Below are 20,217 nucleotides of genomic sequence, written 5' to 3' on the forward strand. Positions count from 1 at the left end.
AATGAATCCATGAGAGAGAACCTCTAAGCACCACGAGTGTGGGTGCTGGCAGCAGCAGGGCGAGTGGGTAATGCCCTCCCAGGACCCTAGCGCAGTGGAAGCGGCCTCATCCCGAAGGCAGGCTGTTCCCTCGATCAGAGGCGGGGAGACTTTCCGTCAAGGGACAGAGGTGGGCCTCACAGTCTTTGCTCCAACTACTTTTTTTCCTTGCTGCAGATCCTCTATAAAGGAAGGAAATGGACATGACTGCGTTCCAGTAAAACTTTATTTACAAAAATAGGAAGTGGCCAAATGCCACGATGGAGACCCTTGGTCCAGATGCTCTCAGGCGGCCCAGGTAGGGGTGGGGGCCTGGTTCAGAGTCTTCACGTTTCTGCCACTAGGATGGATAGGTGTGACGACAAACGCAGTGTCTACAAACAGCTCTGGTACAGAGCAGAGAGGGGGCCTGGCATGGGCACCAGGCTCTATTCTGAGCACCATGGGATCCCCCAGGCTCACCACTTCACTGTGCTCCAGTATCACGAGTCAATGTCTCAGGTCAGGCAGGAGTCAGATAGCAGCCATGGCCCTGGCCCTTCCTGCTGTCCAGTGGAGGTGCCCAGCAAAGTCACCAGTTGATATGGTGGCATTGGCCAGCCCTGACACTCTCCATTTCTCTGGTGCAGTAGCTGTGAAATTCCCCTATATGTGGCTGCCCCAAACCTAGCTCGGGGATGGTTTGGAGGAGACGCTCACACGAGCATCAGGCCCAGGCTCTGCATTCACCGGGCTGCGTGGCTGTGATGCTTCCTTGGGTATGCGTGGCCGGCGGGCTGTGCATTCACACTCCTCTTTAAAGCTGCTCGGCCTTGCGCTGGTAGCTCGCCTCTTCCCTTTGTCCTGGCACGTGACACAACAGGCTGTGAACCCTTGCTCCTGGCAGGCAGGGCAGGACAGGACGAGCTGGCGGCACTGGGGAGTTGAGCAGAGTTTGTACTGGTCCCACTGGACTCCACAGTATGAACATTCTGAGGAGGCAAGAAAAGCCCTTGTTAAAAGCATGTGTGTGTGCATGTGTACACAATATGGCAAGCCTCTTGTTCCTAAGGCAAACGCTCAGCTTACCACATACCCTATAGGGCCTCTGGGATTTCTAAATAGTCTCCTGTCTGTTAATAAAAAGGCACACACATACTCTCGACGGTTGAGTACTTCTGGGGATTGTCTGACCCCAACATTCCTTGACCCATTCTTCTCTTCCCAATTACAGCATTGACATTAATCTCTCTCTCATCAGCTGCAGCCCTGTGGAGTAGTGGTTAGGTGGTGGGTTGCTAAATGCAAAGTTAGCTGTTCAAGACCACCAGGCACTTCAAGGGAGAAAGATGAGGCTTTCTACTCCTATAAGAAGCTACAGTCTCAGAAACCCACAGGGGAAGTTCTACCCTGTCCTATAGGGTCACTCTGAGTCGGCATCGGCCCGGTGTCAGTGGGTTGGGTGTTAGTTTTCTCGTGAGCTATTCCAAAGCTGGCATAACCACCCCTGTTGAACAGCCTGCTTCCAAAAGTGGGCCATAGCACCTCCTATGGGTGGAAGGTGGGGCATACTTTTTTATATGCGAAGGGGACGGTAGGGCAGCTAAATTTGGGGACCTATGCTTTAGATCATTCACTGTTCCAGTAGGCAATGACACCCAGGATATAGAGCATCCCCTAGCTATCTGTGACCTCCATGGGTCACCCCACTCACCCTCTTCCCTAGGCCTGACACTGTGCTGCTGGGGCCAGGGCATTTCAGCTTCCCCACCTGATGCGGACTCCCACTCTCCCTTTCTGAGCCTGTTTTCCCTGCTGGCTTCCTGGTACCATGAGCAACCTCACTCTTCAAATCTCCTGCCCTTACTGAACTAAGCCACTGGTGGGCCATCTCTCTCCCCTTCACTTTCCCGTGCAGATCCCTCCAAGTCTGCCAAGTTGGCCACATTTCTGCTTCTTCCTTATCTGTCATCTACAGATACAGGGCTGCAGTAGCTTTAGAGAGAGCCAGACAGCAGACCATTCAGTGAATAAAAAGACCAAAGGAGGGGAGAGAACCAGCACCGGACATCTGATCATTTCAGTCTCTGCTCAGAGGAACGGGGTTGGCGGCACACCACTGGGGTTCACTGCTTGTGACCACATCCCCTGCCGGCTGGGGCAAACAGGGAGGAGCAGCAGCCACCTCCCTTATGGAGAAGCCCCACCCTTTCACTGACCACCTCATCTGGTACCACAGGTAGGTGCCCCGCAAGCTGTAGTCACGTCCTAGGGCCACTCGTGCTTCGGGCCCTGGCCCTGGATTCTGCTCTCACGGTACAGCTCCCCTCCTGTCACTCAAATGTACATCTCCTGAGTCTCACAAACCCTCTAACCAGGGGCTCGGTGGAGCCTATGGACTCCGTCTTAGAATAAAGGCATTACATGCAAAGAGCACATAGAATTACAGTGAAAATAAATGACAGAGCAATAAAAAACAACAAAATATCTTGAGGTCTGGGATATACAACAATATGTGTGGCTTTGTGCAGACATTACATAACAAGACTCAGCCTGCCCGCCCGCTGTCATTGCTGGAGGGCAGGTCTGTGCTGATCTACCTGCCAAGACGTCCCCGTTGTAGGACAGGGCGCAGCGCTCATCGAACACGAACAGCTTCCCCTTGTAGAAACCGTCGGGGAACTCCTCCAGGTACTTGTGGATGCCGCCTCTGAGCTGGAGCACCTCTTTGCACACGCCCTGGGGGGAGGGGGGAGGGGGAGATCCCACAGGGCGTCTGAGCACCACGCAGAGAGTGGAGCGGGGGTAGAGCACCCAAGAGGAGGACCCCTGCCTCTCCCCAGGGCAGGACACTGAGCAAATGCTGGGCCTGGGGGCCAGACCGTGCCTGTGCGGGAGGGCCTCGCTGCCGCGTTAGAGCCCAGACACCCAGCTATTTTTGTTGTCCCCTAAACAGAGGAGGACACCTGTTGGGATGTGTGATGTCGCTTAACCTGCTCTTCTGAGGGCTACACTTAGGGAACAAGGCGACGGAGATATTAACTAAGATCTCCTTTTTATAGCTGATGAGTCTTTAAGATGGTTAAGTGCGTTTCACATCTGGGGATTTAAGCAGCTCAGATCTAGTGCTTCAAGATTCCCTGGTGAAGAATGTGACTCCTCTGGCAGGCTCGGCGTGCGGGAGGGTGGGGAGGCAGGGCTGGGTACTTCCTCACCTCTGGGACTCACCTTGGCTTTGAGGTAGGCTGAGCCACGCTCACAACGGATGCCCCCCGTGCAGTACATCAGTACCCGCTTCTCTCGGAAAAGCTCTAGGTTTGTGTCAACGTAGCTAGGGAAGTAACTGAACTTCCTGATGTCGGGGGCTAAGCAGCCCTGGAATCGTCCCTGCAAGGAAGGAACAGCGGAGTGGTCAGGGCCACACACCTGCCAGGAGCAAGGCCTCCTCCCATGTCTGTCGGGCCCTGGGTCACTGTGAAGCACTTGTCCATGACCATTCTCATCAGTGCCCTTGAACTCAACACTTAGACCTTACAGGCAGGGCTCCTTGGGCTGGGTGGACACTGGGCCATCTTCCCAGAGTCCTCCAGGGGATGAGAGAGGCTGCCCCAGGCAAGCTTTACAAGACCCTCAAGCGGCTTACCCATAAGGGTGGGCTCCTGGGAGCCAAAAAGTAGAGAACAAGTCAAGATGGTGTTAATGCTCGCCTTCTCACCAGCTCCCAGCGTAAGGCGTGGGTTCGCTCTGAAACTGTGAGTCCTGGGAGGGGGTCCCTGTGCCTGAACCATGGGTGGGCACGTGTGGCTTCCCCCTGGGGACCTTGAGAGTGACCCTCCATCTCACCAAGCTCAAGTCTGGCTCACACTTACAATTTTGCTTTCGTAGAAGTTTCTGCAGTCCAGGAGGAGAGTATCACTCTGTCCCTGATTGGCCAGAGATAAAAATGCTTCCACTTCCTTATGAAACTCGCTTGGGGATAAATGGATTCCTAAAATCAAAGCACCAAATAGCGTGATGAAAGACAGACACCCACGTATGAGACGACGCCTTGTTTGTAGCCACCGCAACATCCCCAGCCCTGGTCAACTGAGAGTGTGTCTGAAGATTGCTTGGTATGCAGTCGCCCCAGGATGTCGGGTGCCCTCGGCCTCCCTGTGCCCAGCGTGACCACCGTGGGAGCCTGGCGGGGGAGAAGCCAGGAGCTGTTAGGGCACTGAGACTGCTCACACTCAGCCACCAGACAACTGGAACCTCGTCTGCAATAAAGGCCTTTCAAACGGTCGCTACTGAGCTTGAGCCCAAGTTCAAGAAAACTCGTTCTGCTAAAAACGGTGGTGTCAGCAGGTATGGGAGAACATTAGGGAATATGCTTTTGAAAAAGGCAAAAGGGCTACGAGGAATGGTCTCTGTGCATAAGTGAACGAGAAATGGCAGTAGAAATCTTAGAAAGAAAAAGATGAAAAAGGTACGAAACAAGGACTGAAGACATGAAGTAAAATATTAAAAACAAAAACACTCACTGCTACCGAGTCAATTCTGACTCGTTCCAACCCTACAGGACAGAGTGGAAGCGCCCCTTTGGGTTTCTGAGACTGTAAACCTTTCTGGGAGCAGACAGCCTCATCTTTCTCCTGCAGAGTGGCTGCTGGGTTTGAACTGCTGACCTTGTGGTTAGCAGTCCAATGCATGGCGCTGGGGACTAAACAGAGGGGCGCTTAGTTTGGTGGAGCTCTTATGCCCTAACTCCCCAGGACAGAATCATTCTCAAACCTCAGAGTCCAGGTATCACCTTTGGTGCATGGGCAGTAGGGTGACCACACCTCCTGGTTCGGGGCTCTAGTGACTTAGAGCCCCAAAGAAAACTCGTTCTGCTCAGGGGTGAATCCTAACCACCATCGGAGACTGCTCTGTGCCCAGGCAGGCTCGGCACAGTGTAGGAATCGGGAACCCCTACCTGTCCAACCTAGGAGAATGTGGGGAGGCCCGATTCTGTGTTCCTGGCCGGCACATCACTGAAGGGACACCCAAAGAGCAGGGCAGGAAGGGAAGTTCAAAACGGCCATGAGGACGATGGAAAATCTACTTAAACTCTGTCCACAGAGTTCCCCCGCTGCTGCTTTTAGGGCGGGGCCAGATTGGATGGTGCCGTGCATAGCAGAGGTCCATGAACAACTGGCTCCAATGAAAGCAATACAGCCCTGCTCGGAGCTACTCGCCCCGGAGGCCCTGTGCAGCGCCCTGCAGGCACGGAGAAAGCTGCCTGAGGCCACACTGCCTCGGCTCCAATGGGGACCTGGAGCAGGCCCAGCTCTCTTGGCCTGAGTTCCCGATGCAGGAGTCTCTTCCCAGTGCTTGCATCTCACTCCCGTGTTCCTGTGGCGTCATTCCAGCCTTTGGGAAATATTTACATATTGCACACCAGACAGCCAACTAGACTGATGGGGCTCCTGGTGAAGGAAGACAAACATTACCGAAGAAGCGGTCTTGTTAGGAAAAGAGCAGGCAAGCAAAGCAAGAGCAAAATCAAACCTGAACCTCACCAGATCTCTAGAGCGGGACAAATATGGTCCCCAGTGGGCACATGTGGCCGCCGAGCACTGGGAATGTGGCTAGTCCAAATGGAGTTGGGCCACAAAGGGGTAAAATATATACTAGATCAACAACTTTATATTGGGGGCAGTAAGCTCGCTGATAATTTTTATATTTCATTTTTACCTTCTATTTATATGTTGAAATCAAAATATATTGTTTTAAAACAGATTATTAAAGATAATGTCAACTGTTTCATCTTACTTTTTAAATGTGGCCACTAGAAAACTGAAAATTACATGTCTGGTCCATATTACATTTCCACTGAGCAGTGCAAGTTCCACATCATATTACCTACCATGTCTAGGGAGCACAGAGGCCCAAGGGTGATGTTAAACAGCTCGGGGGCTCTCTCAGCAGAATCTAAGCTGGGGGAGCTCCCCTCTACAGCCAGAGAACCCAGCTTCTTCAAACACTACCCTGCAAAGAGGACAGACGGGAGGGGAATCCACAGGCCAAGAGACTCAGAGAGACATGGCAGCTAATTACAATGCACGGACCATATCTGAATGCTGACAACACACACAAAACTTCAAAACACTACGAGAATTGGGTAGTTTGAACACTAACTGGAAGTCTGTTAATATTAAAAAATTACCACTACAATGTTTTAGATGTAATAATGGTTTTACAGTTATTTATTTTTTAAAAGAACTCTTTAACTTATAAGATCTTTGTACATAAAAATGATAGGATGCTAGGGATTTCCCTCCAGAGAATCCAGGATAGGGAAAGTGGGCGGGGCTATAGATGAAAGCTGGTCATGAATATTAACAATATATGTATTAATTCCCAATTAATAATAAAATAAAAACACAACAAAACAAAAACATAAATGTCTTCCAACCCCATGTAGCAGGGGTGGGAGCAGCCTTTTTCCTGCCAGGGGGCCATCTGGATATTTGTAACCTCATCTGTAAGCCATCCTGGTCAAACATTTGACTAAATCATCCCTAATGGGATAGGGGGCGCTGCTTCTCTCTGGTGAGGACAGGAGCTGGTGGGCTGGGCATCCTCCACCCCTGCTCCATGGTAACCACGGCGGGAGAGTGGGACAACGTTCTAGAACACTGGAAGCAACCCACCCACTGCGGTATTGAAGCCACTGCTTCCTGTAGCAAGTGCATTCCAGTCTACTGGTGAACTACTTATAATAGTTACAAAGAGGAAACAACCTTCCAAAGTCACCGTCAACAAGAATAACTAAGAGAGGTCAGTTCTAAGGGCAGTGTCTTCACTTACCACGGCACCAAAGAGAAGAGCCAACTGAAGAGCCAAATGGACCCTCGGGGCTGGCCACCACCCCACAGTTATCTCAAAGAGAGGATTCATGCTGATGCTTGCTGAGCACTGTCCTGTCTAACCTTCTTATTTGTCTATTCTGTTTTGTCCGGTGAAGAAAAGCACAATTCTTCTAAAAGTAGACATACCAGGCTTCTTGTAGGAGATCTTACTAGGGCTAATCCCCATGGGCACGATTTCTTCAAACACACCAACGCGCAACTCTGGGAAACAGTGAGCTCCTCCTGGGCTGGTCTAGCCAACGAGAAACAAAAGCAGGGTACAGTCGAGTCCTCTTCTCCCACCCCCAGCTATTAGCAAGAAGTATGCCTGATTCTACAATAATGGTACTTCAATAAAGATTTACTGTATATACCATCTGCAGGAATACAAAATAGAAATGGTGTTTCTATAGCTGGAAGCATTTACCTCTAAAACAGCAACACCTCTGAGCAATTCCAACCTGTGATCATTATGCCCCAGCGTTTGTTCCAGAGCAGCGATCCTTTATTGTGCCAGCACGAACATGGATTCATCTTATCTGACCTTTCATTTACTTCATCTATTTCTCATGATGAGGTAGTCTCCCCACAGTCAGGTGGTCTCTCGGGTGAGGATACATGCCCAGGACAGGAGTTCTAGATGCTGTGAGTTGTAGAAGCCTGATTTTTATAAGAAGGGGACTGAGGTCCAGGGAAGCCACCGCCTTGTCCAAAGTCATACAGTTACTTAGTGGATGCACGGGGCTGAGCAGTCCAGGTTGCTGGCCCCAGGTTTCCTCCGTGGTCATTCCTAACCCAAGCGAGACAGTTCTGAGCTGGTACCACTTATTTCTCACCATTAACCTTCTCTCACTAGAGAGAGGAGAGGCACGAAGGCAGAAACAGATGAACTCGAGGTGCATTTTACTTCCAAGTCCTCTTACCTTAAAGTCTTCCTTACACAGGCGATCCTTAAGCCATGGACAGGAAAGCATGGCTTCCACATAGAGGCTGGTGGCCAACCTGCTTCCGCCAAGCGTCCCGTTAATTCCTTCAGTAGCAATCCGAAGCTGAGAGACAGATGGAGAGAAAGGCAAGCAAGCCCTTCCTGAGCTGCTCTGCCTCTGCAGGGGAACAGCAGGCTCCTGTGGGCCAGCGAGTGGAATGACAAACAGCAGACACCCTGCTGTGGACACCACACTGGGACCAGAGACGCCTGTTTTCCTAACACGGCACTGCCACAGGGCCTGTGCAGGCAAGGTACTCAGGCCACATGTGTGGAACAAGAAACTGAACACACGACTGACTTCTAGAAAGCCCCACGTGCTATGGAGCTCCAGTTATCCCATGGCCAAAGAGTGAATTTGAGCTCTACTGAAACCAGGTAGTGCAAGAGAGTCGCCTCCGCAGATCAGTGGATCCAGGATCAAGATTTAGCTGTGCAACTTCTTCGCTGAGAAAGTTAATTTACCTCTTGAAACTGACCCAAAGGGAACAAGTTGTTGTTTTCAACATATAAAAATAAAGCTGGACCAACAATCCACTCTGAAATGGCTTCTGACCCGTGGCAGGGAGGATGGAGGCACATACCCTACACAGCTCTCTTGAGAAGAGCAGATTATAATAAAACCTCAGGACCCAAGAAAGGGCAAGCACTTCCACTTCCTGCACAGTGCGGGCAAGACCATCTCTAAACCCATACATGAGACTTCCAATTCCTAAGATCCTTCAACTGAAGTCGCTCCTCGGTGAGAAAGGCCCTACACCTTAGAAACGAAGAGCAGTAACAGTTACCGTGCACTGAGCACCCTCTGTGAGAAAGGGCTTTTACACTGTAGTTCTGAAAACCAGACATCCTTATCCCGTTTCACATAGAAGAAAACGGGAGCTCAGAGAAGTAAGGTAACTTCCCCAAGGACAAATCCGTATTTAAAAGTGTATCCTTTAAGTCTGGTCATTTTTCTTTTATCCCGCAGCCACCAATGGTTTATGAATTACCCAGAGGCCGTAAGGAATGCATAGTAATAGGGGCTAGAAGCGTCTCTCCAGAATTCCAGGTTCTCCTTTTTCCTACTTGTCCACTGCCAACTGACCCTACAGAGAGCAGAACTGCTCCAGGAGCACACCACCTCCTCTTTCTCCCACGGAGCAGCTGGTGGGTTCGAACTATGGACCTCGCAGTTAGCAGTCCAATGAGTAACACACTGAGCCAACAGGGCTTCCTTGTTCCCTTTGTTAGATGCCAATAGTCTTCCAAATCTTCTACCATTGGAAAATGACCTCAGTTAACTGGACGTGCAATTTTGAAGTCTGGACATTTGGACCCAAACTCCAGGTAGGGGCTGCTCCCCTGTGATGGGAGGGATAGTCACCGCTAGTTCCCCTTCTGGTAAGTCAACCCAGAGAGGGGCTGATTTCAGGTTTTGCATATCCAAATTTACTGTGAACATCTTTCAGGCCTAAGAGTTCGGTCTCGAGAGGTGGTAATATTCATTCCATATGTATGTGTATGTATATATGTTTCTATTATCTGTATGCATGTGTATGTGCATGTGTATGTATTACTGTGCATCTGATATTGTGTTGTGTTTGTGTCCTCTTTGGAGCTCACAGATTAATGGAAGTCACAGACATTATGATAGAATTATTTACAAACTGACAAGAGCCAAACAATAGAAGCTAACTTTCAGACAGTATTGAGAGAATGTAAGGAAAACATGGATTAGATACAGGGTCTGAGGCGAGTGTGATAGTCCCTTGTAGAAGACGGCCTCAGGTAAAGAGATCCAAAGGCCAAGAGTCTTCGGAGGATTCCAGAAAACCTAAGGCCATGAGGGTCAAGAGTGAAGAATGTAAATCAACTGAAAATGCAGGAAGCGGCCCAACCTTACTAGAACTTAGGGATCAGTAAAGATTTTGATTTTCACTCCAGAATTGGAAGAGTCTGAAGAGGAAGCAATACGATGGTCTCGTAAGGTCACTTTGGCTGCTGCGTGGAGAACGGACTGGATGGAAGAGGAAGAACAGGAATTTGGATGCTCCTGCAACCGACTGGTTAAGAGAGAGTAGCACCTTGCTGAGGGGGAGGTGGACGAAAGACATGCAGTCAAGGAAGATTTTCCAGGCAGAAGTGGCAAGACTTGATGACAGACTAAAGGAGGGAGGTAAGTGAGGTGAATGAGGTTCTCTGCCTCCGCGTGAGTGTGGAAAACACCACTGATCACTTGGCTGCCTTGGGAAGTTATAACCTGGGAGCTGTGTGGAAACGGTCAGGTGTGAGACAGGAAAGGCCAGGGCCAGAGAGCTCTCAGAGGAAATCGACTTTATGTCTTTCAGCTTGAAAGAAAGTTAAAAGTATTATTTGTGTGTGCATGTACATGTACATAAACATATAGGTACGTACACAAAATACCAAAATGTCCTTCATCGTGTTCAAGCAGAGGTAACTATAATTAACATTTTGGTGTCTTAATGCTTACACTGATATACATGTAGTACATTTAAGGCTTGGCTACCGACATGCATTCATTTATTTTTTAAAAAGAAAACATTTTCTTATAGATTAGGTGAAGGTTTACAGAGCAGGTCACCAGCTTTACGTTCAGTGATCCACAGATATATTTGTTTTAACTCACTGCAAGGCCCTCAATGGCGTCACTTTCCCCACTTCCTCCCTGTGCCTCCTGTTCCCATCCCTTCTTCCCTAACATCAGAACCTTGCCCTTGAATCCATGCTGCCCTTTTCATCTTGAGTAGCTGATTATCCTAAGGCTGGAGAAGTTCAGTTCCACACCTAAAGGTGACTGAGGGCCACAGTCCGGGAGTCGCTCAGTCTCATCTGAACCGTGAGCCCGCTGCTCATCTCCGATCTGCTGATGTCATCGTTTTTCACAACAGTTGGTAGTCATACCAGGGCATCCTCTAGTTCTTCTGGGCTCAGGGCTGTGGGGACTAACATTTGTGTGCTCTACCGGTCCACTGGACTAATTGTTTCCATTTGTCTTTCAAGTCTCATCATTCTTTACTTTAGATGGGGAGAGGCCAATAGTTGCATGTTCATGAATTTTGAAGGCCGTCGCTACTCACTCACGTCGGATGTAGAACACTGTCTTTGTGAATGATATGATTCATTCTCTACTCAACATGTCTCATACATTTTACTGTCTGTCTATTAATTCTAAGTCCTGTTCTAGTACCGACAACATATCCATCAAGAAAATATCATCATGAAGCTACAAGGGAAAACAAAGGGTATAAATAAGAAAACTAACATACTTTCAGGTAGTGATAAATTCCTTAGAAGGGAAAAAACCAACAAAACAGGGAATGGTCACTTGGCGAACAATATGTGCTTCATAAAGTTACGCTACACATAGCGCTGGGTCTTCAGAGCTTCCAGCTGCCATCTAAGACGCAACTGCTGGTCTCTGCTGCTTCAGGACAACAGAGAAAGAAGAAAATCAGAGGCTCAAAGAAGAAACTAGTCTACCAGGCAAAGTCTACTTGAACCCTGTCTTATCCACTCTGAGACCGGTCAAACCAGATGGTGCCCAGCCAGCACTACCCATAGTTCTAATCAGGGCGACAACAGATGGGATTAAGTGGCAGAGAAAGGTAGACCAGGACCTCAGACTCCCACAATACACCCAGACGTACTGGGCGGGTTGAGGCTGGAGGACTCCCTCAGGATAATGCTCTGAGACCTTCTTCAAACCTTAAACCAAAATAATCCCTCAAGTCACTTGTAAGTAGGTAATAAGTTGGCTGAGAAATCATGAATACTATTCCTAAGTGCTATGCTCCTTAAAAAACAAACCAAAAAAAAAAAATCACAATTTCTTTAAAACAAGAGTGAGAATGTTAGGGACCACAAACGGGAACCCACCAGAATGGAAATCGTGAGATTGCTGACACCTTATGAAGAATGTCACCAACGTCGCTGGACGATCTGTGCAGAAACTGGTGAACGGGGACCCAAACACACTATGTAAACCTTCCCCAAAGGGACACCACAGTCTCATTGAAACGAACAAGCAGGGGGAGGAAAGGGACAGAAAGGGGTAGAGGTTGCAGAGCAGGGCTAGCACTTGAGCAGCCCTGAAGTAAGGGATGAGCGCTCTGACCGTCTCGGGGAAGAGCAGAAGGGACAGCATGTGTCAAGGCCCCGGAACAGAAAGGCCCTCACCTGCTCTAGGAAAAGGAGCAGCAGCAGCTTGGAGCCACCCCTACAGGTGCAGCTTTACAACATGCACAACCACGTATTTACGCCGGTGGGCAGACGGTTCCTGCTTCTGCATGTACTTTGATTAGAACACACCACCACCTATGGCTCTTTTTGTACGTAACATGAAATCATGGTCTTTGGTGATAAAGTGGCAATGTGGAGTAGCTGTAACAGAAACCATATTGCCCACAAAGCTTAAAGTATGAGGGGGGCTTCCAAAAGTTCATGGAAAAACATTACTCCCTTTTAATCCCATTTTCCCACGACCTCTTGGAAACCCTCTTGTATTGACTATCTAGCCCTGTACAGAAAAAGTGTCCAGCTGTTATAGATTCTCCTTAAAGGCTCTGTGGGACTTCATGAATTTCTAAGAAGCTCACAGAAAATGCTTTGGGGGCCGAGTGTAGCCTCCAAAGTGTGGGAAGCACAGTGAGCCGGAAGGACGAGGTGAGGGAGGCCTTACCTTGCCTGTGAGCTGGAGATGGCGACACAGAGCTGCCTGCCAGGCACAGACCCGCTGTGGATCCTGCAGGTCGCAGTAGCAGTAATAAAGCAGCACCTCCCCGTCATCGATGCCCTGGCCGCTAGGAAGAGAAGACCACAGGGAAACAACACTGGAACCACTGGCTGAAGGGCGCCACAGTGCAGACCAGCTCCCCCAGCAGCTCCCGGAAGCAGTCTCGGCATGTGCTTCCAAGGTTGAGGCAACTACTGCCTGTGAGACCCTGAGCCAGAACCACCCAGCTCAGCTGCTCCAGGTCCCAGACCCGAAGACCCTGTGTGAAATCAGCCTGTTGTTTCCGACGTTGGGGTCTTTAGTTACACAGCACAAGGGCTCGTGCCCAGCAGGAGGAGAAAGCCAGGAGGGGCAGCAGATCCGTAACAATTTGAGGTTAATTAGTTAAAAGGGTGACTCAGCATCCTGCTTATGAGCATAACAACGGTAAACTCCTGAAAGCACTGACTCATCATTACACTCTGTTTGAGAGACTGCAGAATAGGATGCATTTTGAGACAATCAACCCCCAATAAAGAATGAAAATCTTACCCTGTCAGCTGGTCAGGACTAAAGCCGCTGATGTCAGGGAGCCAAGAAGCCACTGCCCAGTCCCAGTCGGGAGGGAGGGACTCTTTGGGAAGGTTCCTTTCATCTGCAAGCTGGAGACTCTCTGAGGAGCTCAGTGTCACAGCCAGCTCCTTTAAAACAGCACCAGTCTGCTGACAGACTTCATCAGCGTGTTGTGTGGCCACGTGTCTGTGGATGCTGCTCTCGTCCTTGAATGGCTGTTGACAACATTTCCACTGTTTTTCTTTAGATGCTGGGACTTCCTTGGTTTTGACGAAAAGGGCAAATGCCTACAATTATATTTTAAAATGCCACTGTTATTTTCAAAGAATGCCACTGCTAAATAAGCTCCAGTTTAAACCCAGTGAAATTGTTATGTGACCTCACCCATGGGAGTAGCTAGTTGATGTTCTACTACATAATAGAAGAATTCCCCGCGACAGGACCAATTCTCTAACTACTAAGCTATAGAAGAAATAAGTGAAACTGGGTCAGCGATAACGATTAGTTAACTGGGAAAGCTCACTATAAGGTAAACCAGGTCTTACAGTGCTTTTTTTAAAAAAAGCACAGCTATTAAGTCAACTCTAACTGAGAAATCTCTATGGGCGTAGTCTCGTCTTTCTCCTGTGGAGTGACGGGAGGATTTGAACTGTTGACCTGGTGGCTAGCAGCCCAATGGTGAGCCCACGGTGCCACCACAGCTCCTTGGATTTTGCATTATGAAGAGTCAATAATGCCACGCATCCTAATTTTTCTCTATGTCACGTGGAAATATCTGCGTAACACAGCTTGACCTGCGTTGCTTGCAGCAGCACACACACTGTTGACGGACACAGGTGCTGCACCAGAACATCAACCTGGCTTTCCGCAGCGTGGCTCTCTCCTGACCCACCACTGACACACAGCCTAACCCGGACCCCGCCCTGTGCCCATCTACCAGTCCCTGCCTGCTGGTCCCTGTACGGACTCCCTCTTCCACTAAACTTTCACTGTGCGTGGCAGAGGCCACCTCTAACGTGAACATTCAATGGTCCTCCTGCGAAGGTTATTTCTGTCTTTTGGATTCTTATAAAAAGTCTACTTTTCCACTTACAGGCTTCTGGAGTTATAAATTCTGACTTTGCTGCTTATTTGACCAGCTATTTGAAGATGTACCTATGCTAACTCTATTTACAGGACCACGAACCATCAACAGTACATTTACCTTTTTCTTTGCAAAGGAGTATTTCTTCCTTGTGCTACCATCTAACTCGGCTTTGAGCTGGTTACTGGGACTGATGGGACTTGTGTCTTTTAAATCCAGGTCTGAAAATCTGAAGACACAGGCCTCTGGGTCACCCCCGTGGTCTGGAGACACAGAAGAAGGCATCTGGCTTGGCTGCAGCAGGAAGGCCAAGATTCTGTTTGGGAAACTACCTCCTAGGATTTAAACAAAAACCAGCCATGTCAAAAGTCAGCGATTCTTTCCTGAAGTAAACTTGAAACTAATCAGTCGTGCAAATGCCACTGAGCCCTGTAGTCCTTGCTTCTCATCCATTCACTTGTTTGTGTAACAGCTATTTATTTCAATGCAGGACATAGCAGTGAATGAAACAGAGCATCTCTTCTCTGCACCTTCCAGGAACCAACATTCCAGCAGGCTGAAACATGAGGTACACAAATGAATAAATTGAGGATGTACTGTCAGGCGCCAAAAGTGGGGAGGGAGGAAGCTAAGCAGGGCGAGGAGGCAGACGCTTTAGACAGGGGCCAGGGAAGCCTTTCTGAAGCAACAGCACTGAAGCAGAGAGCAGGGTTCAAGGACAAAGGACCCAGAAAAAGCACTGGGAACCACCGCAATCCACCACGCTGCTTGCCAGGAGGTTCAGTCATGAATGTTATGGTTTTTGCCCCCTCGTTTCTGAACAGGAGCCCCGGTGGCAGAGTGGTTTAAGCGCCCAGCTGCTAACCAAAGGACAGCAGTTCAAATCCACCAGCCATCTGTGGGACAGAGATTCACAGCCTTCGAAGCCCTCTGGGGCAGTTCTACTCTGCCCTGTGGGGTCGCTGTGAGTTGAAATCCACTGGACAGCAGTGGGCTTGGGTTTCATTTCGGGGCTGTGCCAATTCCACTCCTTAAGACATAGCTATAAAGAGAGTTTCATTCTGATGAGCTGCAATCAGACATCAAAATGGCTCCGGCAGTTGAACCTTATGAAACACGAACACACTACGGCCCATATGCTACTGCCTGTCTGTGATAACATGCAAGGTACCAGAGGCCAGCACTGACAGGGAACGGGCAGTACTGGGGAAGGCGTGGGGTTGGGGCTGCAGCACAGCTGGGCGCAACTCCGCACCCCTGGGGAGCGACTGCACATCCTGGCACTCCAATTCTCCAATGTGTAGACTGGGATGACAGGAGCTACCTGTACGGCTCTAGTGAGGAAAGGAATATGGGGGTGGGGGTTGGGGGGGAAGGGGCCTGACACACATAAGCTCAACAAACACTGTAATATAACTGAACGCTGTATTCAACACTGAAAAACGAATTACTCTAGAAGCCAGCTGGGATAGATGGGACAAGTGGACCCCATCTCAGGCATTCTGTTTTCTTTCTCACCCCGCCTTGTATGTGAGCTACGGCGTAGCCCGGTCTCCTCGCTGTCACCTCACCCACCCTGGCCACCCCAGCATCTGTGCTTTCTGCCTCTTTGTTTTCCTCACTTGCTGCCCTCCTCTCTTCTGCCCACATGCTGACCTCTCTTGTCAAGATCCAATTCAAATGCCACCCAATGCCAGCCCTCCTTCTCACTGCCACTGAGTCGATGCCAATGCATAGTGAGCCTATAAGACAGGGTGGAGCTGCCCCTGTGAGTCTCAGAGACAGGAGGGGAAAGCCCCGTGTATCTCCATGGGAGCGGGCGGTGGTTTCAAACTGCTGAGTTGGCAGCAGCAGCCCAAGGAGGAACCACTAGGGCCCCTCCCTTCGAAAGCCTGAGCCACTTTAGTGCAACTAGTGGGCTCTCCACCCAGAGCACGGAGAGTGAAGACAATCACAGGTCCATGGAACCAATGAGTCCACGGGGCTCCTGGGCCACTGGCAGCCCACACTCCAGGCCCCTGAGAGAAGAAGACCCGGTCAGTGACCACTCTGAAAAATAACTACAATATGAGGTCCTAGATGGAATGGGAGAAAACCATGCAACAAAACTCAGCCAAAAAAAAAAAAAAAGACTAGCCTTACAAGTGTGATAGCCTCTTAGAACCAGCTGGTGAAGGCCCTGAGACACCCGTCAGGCCTGAACTCACCCCTAAGGCTCAACTTTCAGGGCAACAATAGACAAGCCTGGCAGGAGAATGCTAACACCTGGTCAGTCCACATTTTTTAAAGACAACGAACCCTGGGAGCTTGAAAGGGGAGCCTTTGCCCAGGGATCCAGCTGCTGGGCAGGAGGGAGAAGAAAGACACAACCACGGGGGAAGCACAGGGAGAAAGGAGGAAGAGTGCTGTCACACAGGGGACACCAACACGGTCACGGAACCAACAGCATCTGAAGGGTTCGACGGAAGCCCAACTTACTCTGTACACTTGCAGCCCAAGCACAAGACCACCACACCTCACTGCCACCCGGGCAGTTCTGGCTCACAGCGACCCTATGGACAGAGGAGAACGGCCCCTTTCGTCTTCCAAGGCTGTAAATCTTTACAGGAGCAGAAACTCGCCTTTCTCCCAAGAAGAGATGGGTGGTTTTGAACTGCTAACCTTGCAACTGATTAGCGGCCCCACGTTTAACCCACTCTGCCACCAGGGCTCTCAGATCACCAGACATTAAAAAAAAGAAAGATTAGAGATGACACTCTTGAGGTCCACCTCAGGCAACCCTCTCCCTCATGTACTTGGTTCTGGCCACGCTAGTCTTTGCCCAGACCCACAAGCAAGCCTTGCTCTGTCTGGCTTGGGGTCTTTGCACACCCTTTCCCATCATCCGGAGATTCCCCCCTCTTTCACTGACTGCCTTATTTCCTTCACTTATGTACTTGACTACAGCTTGTCGCACTGGGGTGCTTGCGTGTTGCCGTGATGCTGGAAGCTGTGTTACTATACTTTTCAAATACCAGCAGGGTCATCCAACGTAAACAGGGTTCCGTGGAGCTTCCAGACTACGAACAGACTGTGATGAATAAGCCATCCATAGGATGAATAAGGCGGTCCACCCTTGGAAGAATAAGCCACTGAAAGCCTGATGGCTATTAAATACTGAAGGGCTAACGAATAAAGCAAAACATTGTCAGAGATCCTGAGGTCAGATGGCGCTCAAACGATGACTGAGGAAAGGCTGCCTTGAAAGTAAAGTCGACCATAATGATTGCGATGCAGTGAAGCCGTGGGGGGAAAGCCTTCAGGACCTTCGCCACTCAAACATCAATTAATAATTGGCACTTGGAATACATGAATCTAGGAAAATTGGAAACTCACCAAAAAACGAAATGGAAGGCACAGAGATCGATATTCAAGGAGTTCATGAGCTGAAAAGGACTGGCATTGGCCATTCTGAGTCAGGCAGCCATATGGTTTCTTATGCTGGGAGGGACACAGTCCAGAGAAATGGGGTCACATTCATGGTATAAAAGGTCATTTCAGAATTGATTTTGAAGTGCAATGCTGTCTGTGATAGGATTCTATCTATTCACATTCAAGGAAATTCAATCAACACAACTATTATTCAAATTTGTGCACTGACCATCAAAGCTGGTGTAGAAGAACTTGGAGAATTCTACCAATGTCTTAAGTCCGAGAGTGAGCAAACAGGTAATCAAGGTGCATTGGTAATTTCTGGCAATGGGGATGCAAAACCTGGAAACAAAGAGGAAGTAACCACAGTTGGAATATATGGTTTTGGTGATGGAAGCGGAGCTGGAGATCACAGGATAGAATTTTGCAAGACCAACGACTTGTTCAGAGCAAATATCTTTTTCTCAACAACATAGGAGGTGACTCTACATGTGGATTTCTCCAGATGGAATATACAGAAATCAAGCGGACAGCATCTGGGGGAAGAAACCATGAAAGGCTCAATATCAGCAGCTAAAACCAGGCCAGGGGCTGACTGTAGAACAGACCGTCCATTGCTCACATTGAAGCTGAAGAAGTTAAAACAAGTTCGTGATGCCAAAATACTACCTTGAGTATATCTCACCCGGATTTTGAGAACCCCTTTGAGTACAGGTTGGATACACTGAACACTAAGGAGAAGAGCTGATGGGCTGTGGGAGGACTTCAAAAACATTATTCATTAAGAAAGCAAAAGGGCACTGAAAGAAAAGATCAACGTGGACGCCAGAGAGTCTCTGAAACTTTCTCTTAATCGTGGAGTAGCTAAGGCAAATGGAACAAATGATGACGTCAAAGAGCTGAACAGAAACAGTCAAAGGACAGCTGGAGGAAACAAAGTTATTATAATAAAACGTGCAACAAAAGAGTTAGAAAACAAAAAGGAACACACTCAGCATATATTAAACTTCAAAGATCTCAAGAAAAAATTCAAGCCTCAAGTTGAAACACTGAAAGAGTCTATGAGCAAATGTTGAATGATGCAGAAAGCATCAGAAGATGGAAAAAATACAGTCATTGTACCCACAAGAACTAGTTGACATTCCACCATTTCAAGAGGCAGCAAAAGAGCAAGAGTCAAGAGTACTTGAGGAAGAAGCCCATGCTGGCCTGAAAGCATTAGCCAAAAATAAGCATTAGCATTGATGGAACACCAATTGAAATGTTTCAACAAGCTGATGTACTGAAAGCACTCACTCGTCTTGGCCAGGAAATTTAGAAGACGCTACATGGCTGGCCAACTGACTGGCAGAGATCCATATTTGTACCCATTCCACAGAAGGATGACCCAACAGAATGCTCAAATTATAGAACAATATTATTACTATTACATGCATGTAAAATTTTGCTGAAGATCATTTAGCAACGGTTGTAGCAGTCCATTGACATGAGAGCTGTTAAGAGATTCAGGCTGGATCAGAAGATGTTGCACATGAGTTATCATTACTGATGTCAGATGGACAGAGTGAAGGCAGAGAATACTAGAAAGATGTCTACTCATGTTTTATTGACTACGCAATGTGGCTTTGTTTTGGGAGCAGAATTGACAAGAGATGGTTATGTAGACGTGAAGGAAACAGAAGGTTCAAGAATGACTCTAGCCACGATCTTTGGATTAAGCAGCCAGATGGATCGTGCTGTTTACTGGACTTGATAAACCTGAAGGAGGAATAGGTTAGGACCGGAGGGTTAAACGAATTCAATTTCAGATGACTATGAACGAGGCAGATGGATTAGTTGGTGCGGTGCCCAGAGGGACGTCGAGGCTGGAGACAGTCTCCAAACATAGTCGCCAAAGACAGGAAAATCGGAACTAAAACAATCAGCTTGTTCCTAAAATGACAGCCAGTGGGCAAACCCCGAAACAGGAGGCTCAGTCAGGGCCGATCTTCCATCGCAGCGGGTGGCACTGCACGCGCGGCACCGCTCCCATCCCGGCCCCACCCCTTGGGATGGGTCTGACCCAGGTGAGTACCGACCTGCCAGGCCGATCTATCCTGAGGTCTTTCTTCCCGGAACTGTGTCCGCCTAGCAATTTTCTCTTGCCCGCTGCACTTCGGACAGAAAACTCCAGTTCTGTGTTCAAGTTAGAACCAATGACCTGACGTCACCCCGCTCCGGAAGTCTTTGAGACTGTTAGCGAAAGGGCCGCCGGGAAAACCATTGAGAGAACCGGAGGACCGGAGCCGAGGCGGAAAGAGCGTCACTCCGAGTCCACTCGTCGCCTCCGAGCGGGGCCGGCCGGCCGCGGCTTCTGATTGGCTAAAGCGGTGCGCCTTCTGGGAGGCCCCGGAAGGACACTGAGTGATAGGCGGGAAGAGGACGCTGCCAGGAAGCAAGGAAAGGCCGCGGAAGGCGGTGACCAGCCGACCAAACGCTCGCAGCCGGGTTGGCTTCCCGACACCATTTCTCCGGGAGCCGAGGCCGCCGAGCTGCTCCCCGCCCCCTCAGGCTGACCTTC

At 49.2% G+C, this 20,217-nt stretch overlaps 1 protein-coding gene across 2 annotated transcripts; it reads right to left on the minus strand.

Moving 5' to 3' along the window:
- Nucleotides 1–247: 247 nt before the first annotated feature.
- TSTD2 (thiosulfate sulfurtransferase like domain containing 2) lies at nucleotides 248–19,887 on the minus strand. 2 transcript variants are annotated; one of them, XM_004711083.2, is made up of 10 exons: nucleotides 19,736–19,887; nucleotides 14,367–14,581; nucleotides 13,142–13,449; nucleotides 12,557–12,677; nucleotides 7,814–7,939; nucleotides 7,038–7,143; nucleotides 3,888–4,006; nucleotides 3,247–3,405; nucleotides 2,619–2,757; nucleotides 248–1,010 (listed from the first exon to the last, which is right to left on the minus strand). In XM_004711083.2, the coding sequence occupies exons 2-10, from the start codon at nucleotides 14,529–14,531 to the stop codon at nucleotides 706–708; spliced, it is 1,548 nt and encodes a 515-aa protein (XP_004711140.1). In that variant the 5' UTR covers nucleotides 14,532–14,581; nucleotides 19,736–19,887; the 3' UTR covers nucleotides 248–705. The 2 variants fall into 2 exon arrangements, with proteins under 2 accessions (XP_004711140.1, XP_045152549.1); XM_045296614.1 differs by lacking the exon at nucleotides 19,736–19,887 and adding an exon at nucleotides 17,622–17,643.
- Between the last annotated feature and the right edge of the window lie 330 nt (nucleotides 19,888–20,217).

The sequence above is a fragment of the Echinops telfairi genome, unplaced genomic scaffold, assembly GCF_000313985.2.
Source record: "Echinops telfairi isolate 266 unplaced genomic scaffold, ASM31398v2 ScPeMD7_7410;HRSCAF=8448, whole genome shotgun sequence".
NCBI lineage: Eukaryota > Metazoa > Chordata > Mammalia > Afrosoricida > Tenrecidae > Echinops > Echinops telfairi.

Excerpts from the sequence above, each read along its gene's own strand:
- TSTD2 (XM_004711083.2), bottom strand. The coding sequence starts at position 14,531 with ATGCCTTCTTCTGTGTCTCCAGACCACGGGGGTGACCCAGAGGCCTGT. Across the intron at positions 13,450-14,366 it reads ACTCCTTTGCAAAGAAAAAG|GCATTTGCCCTTTTCGTCAA; the intron begins GTAAATGTACTG and ends ATATAATTGTAG. Across the intron at positions 1,011-2,618 it reads CAACGGGGACGTCTTGGCAG|AATGTTCATACTGTGGAGTC; the intron begins GTAGATCAGCAC and ends TTGCCTCCTCAG.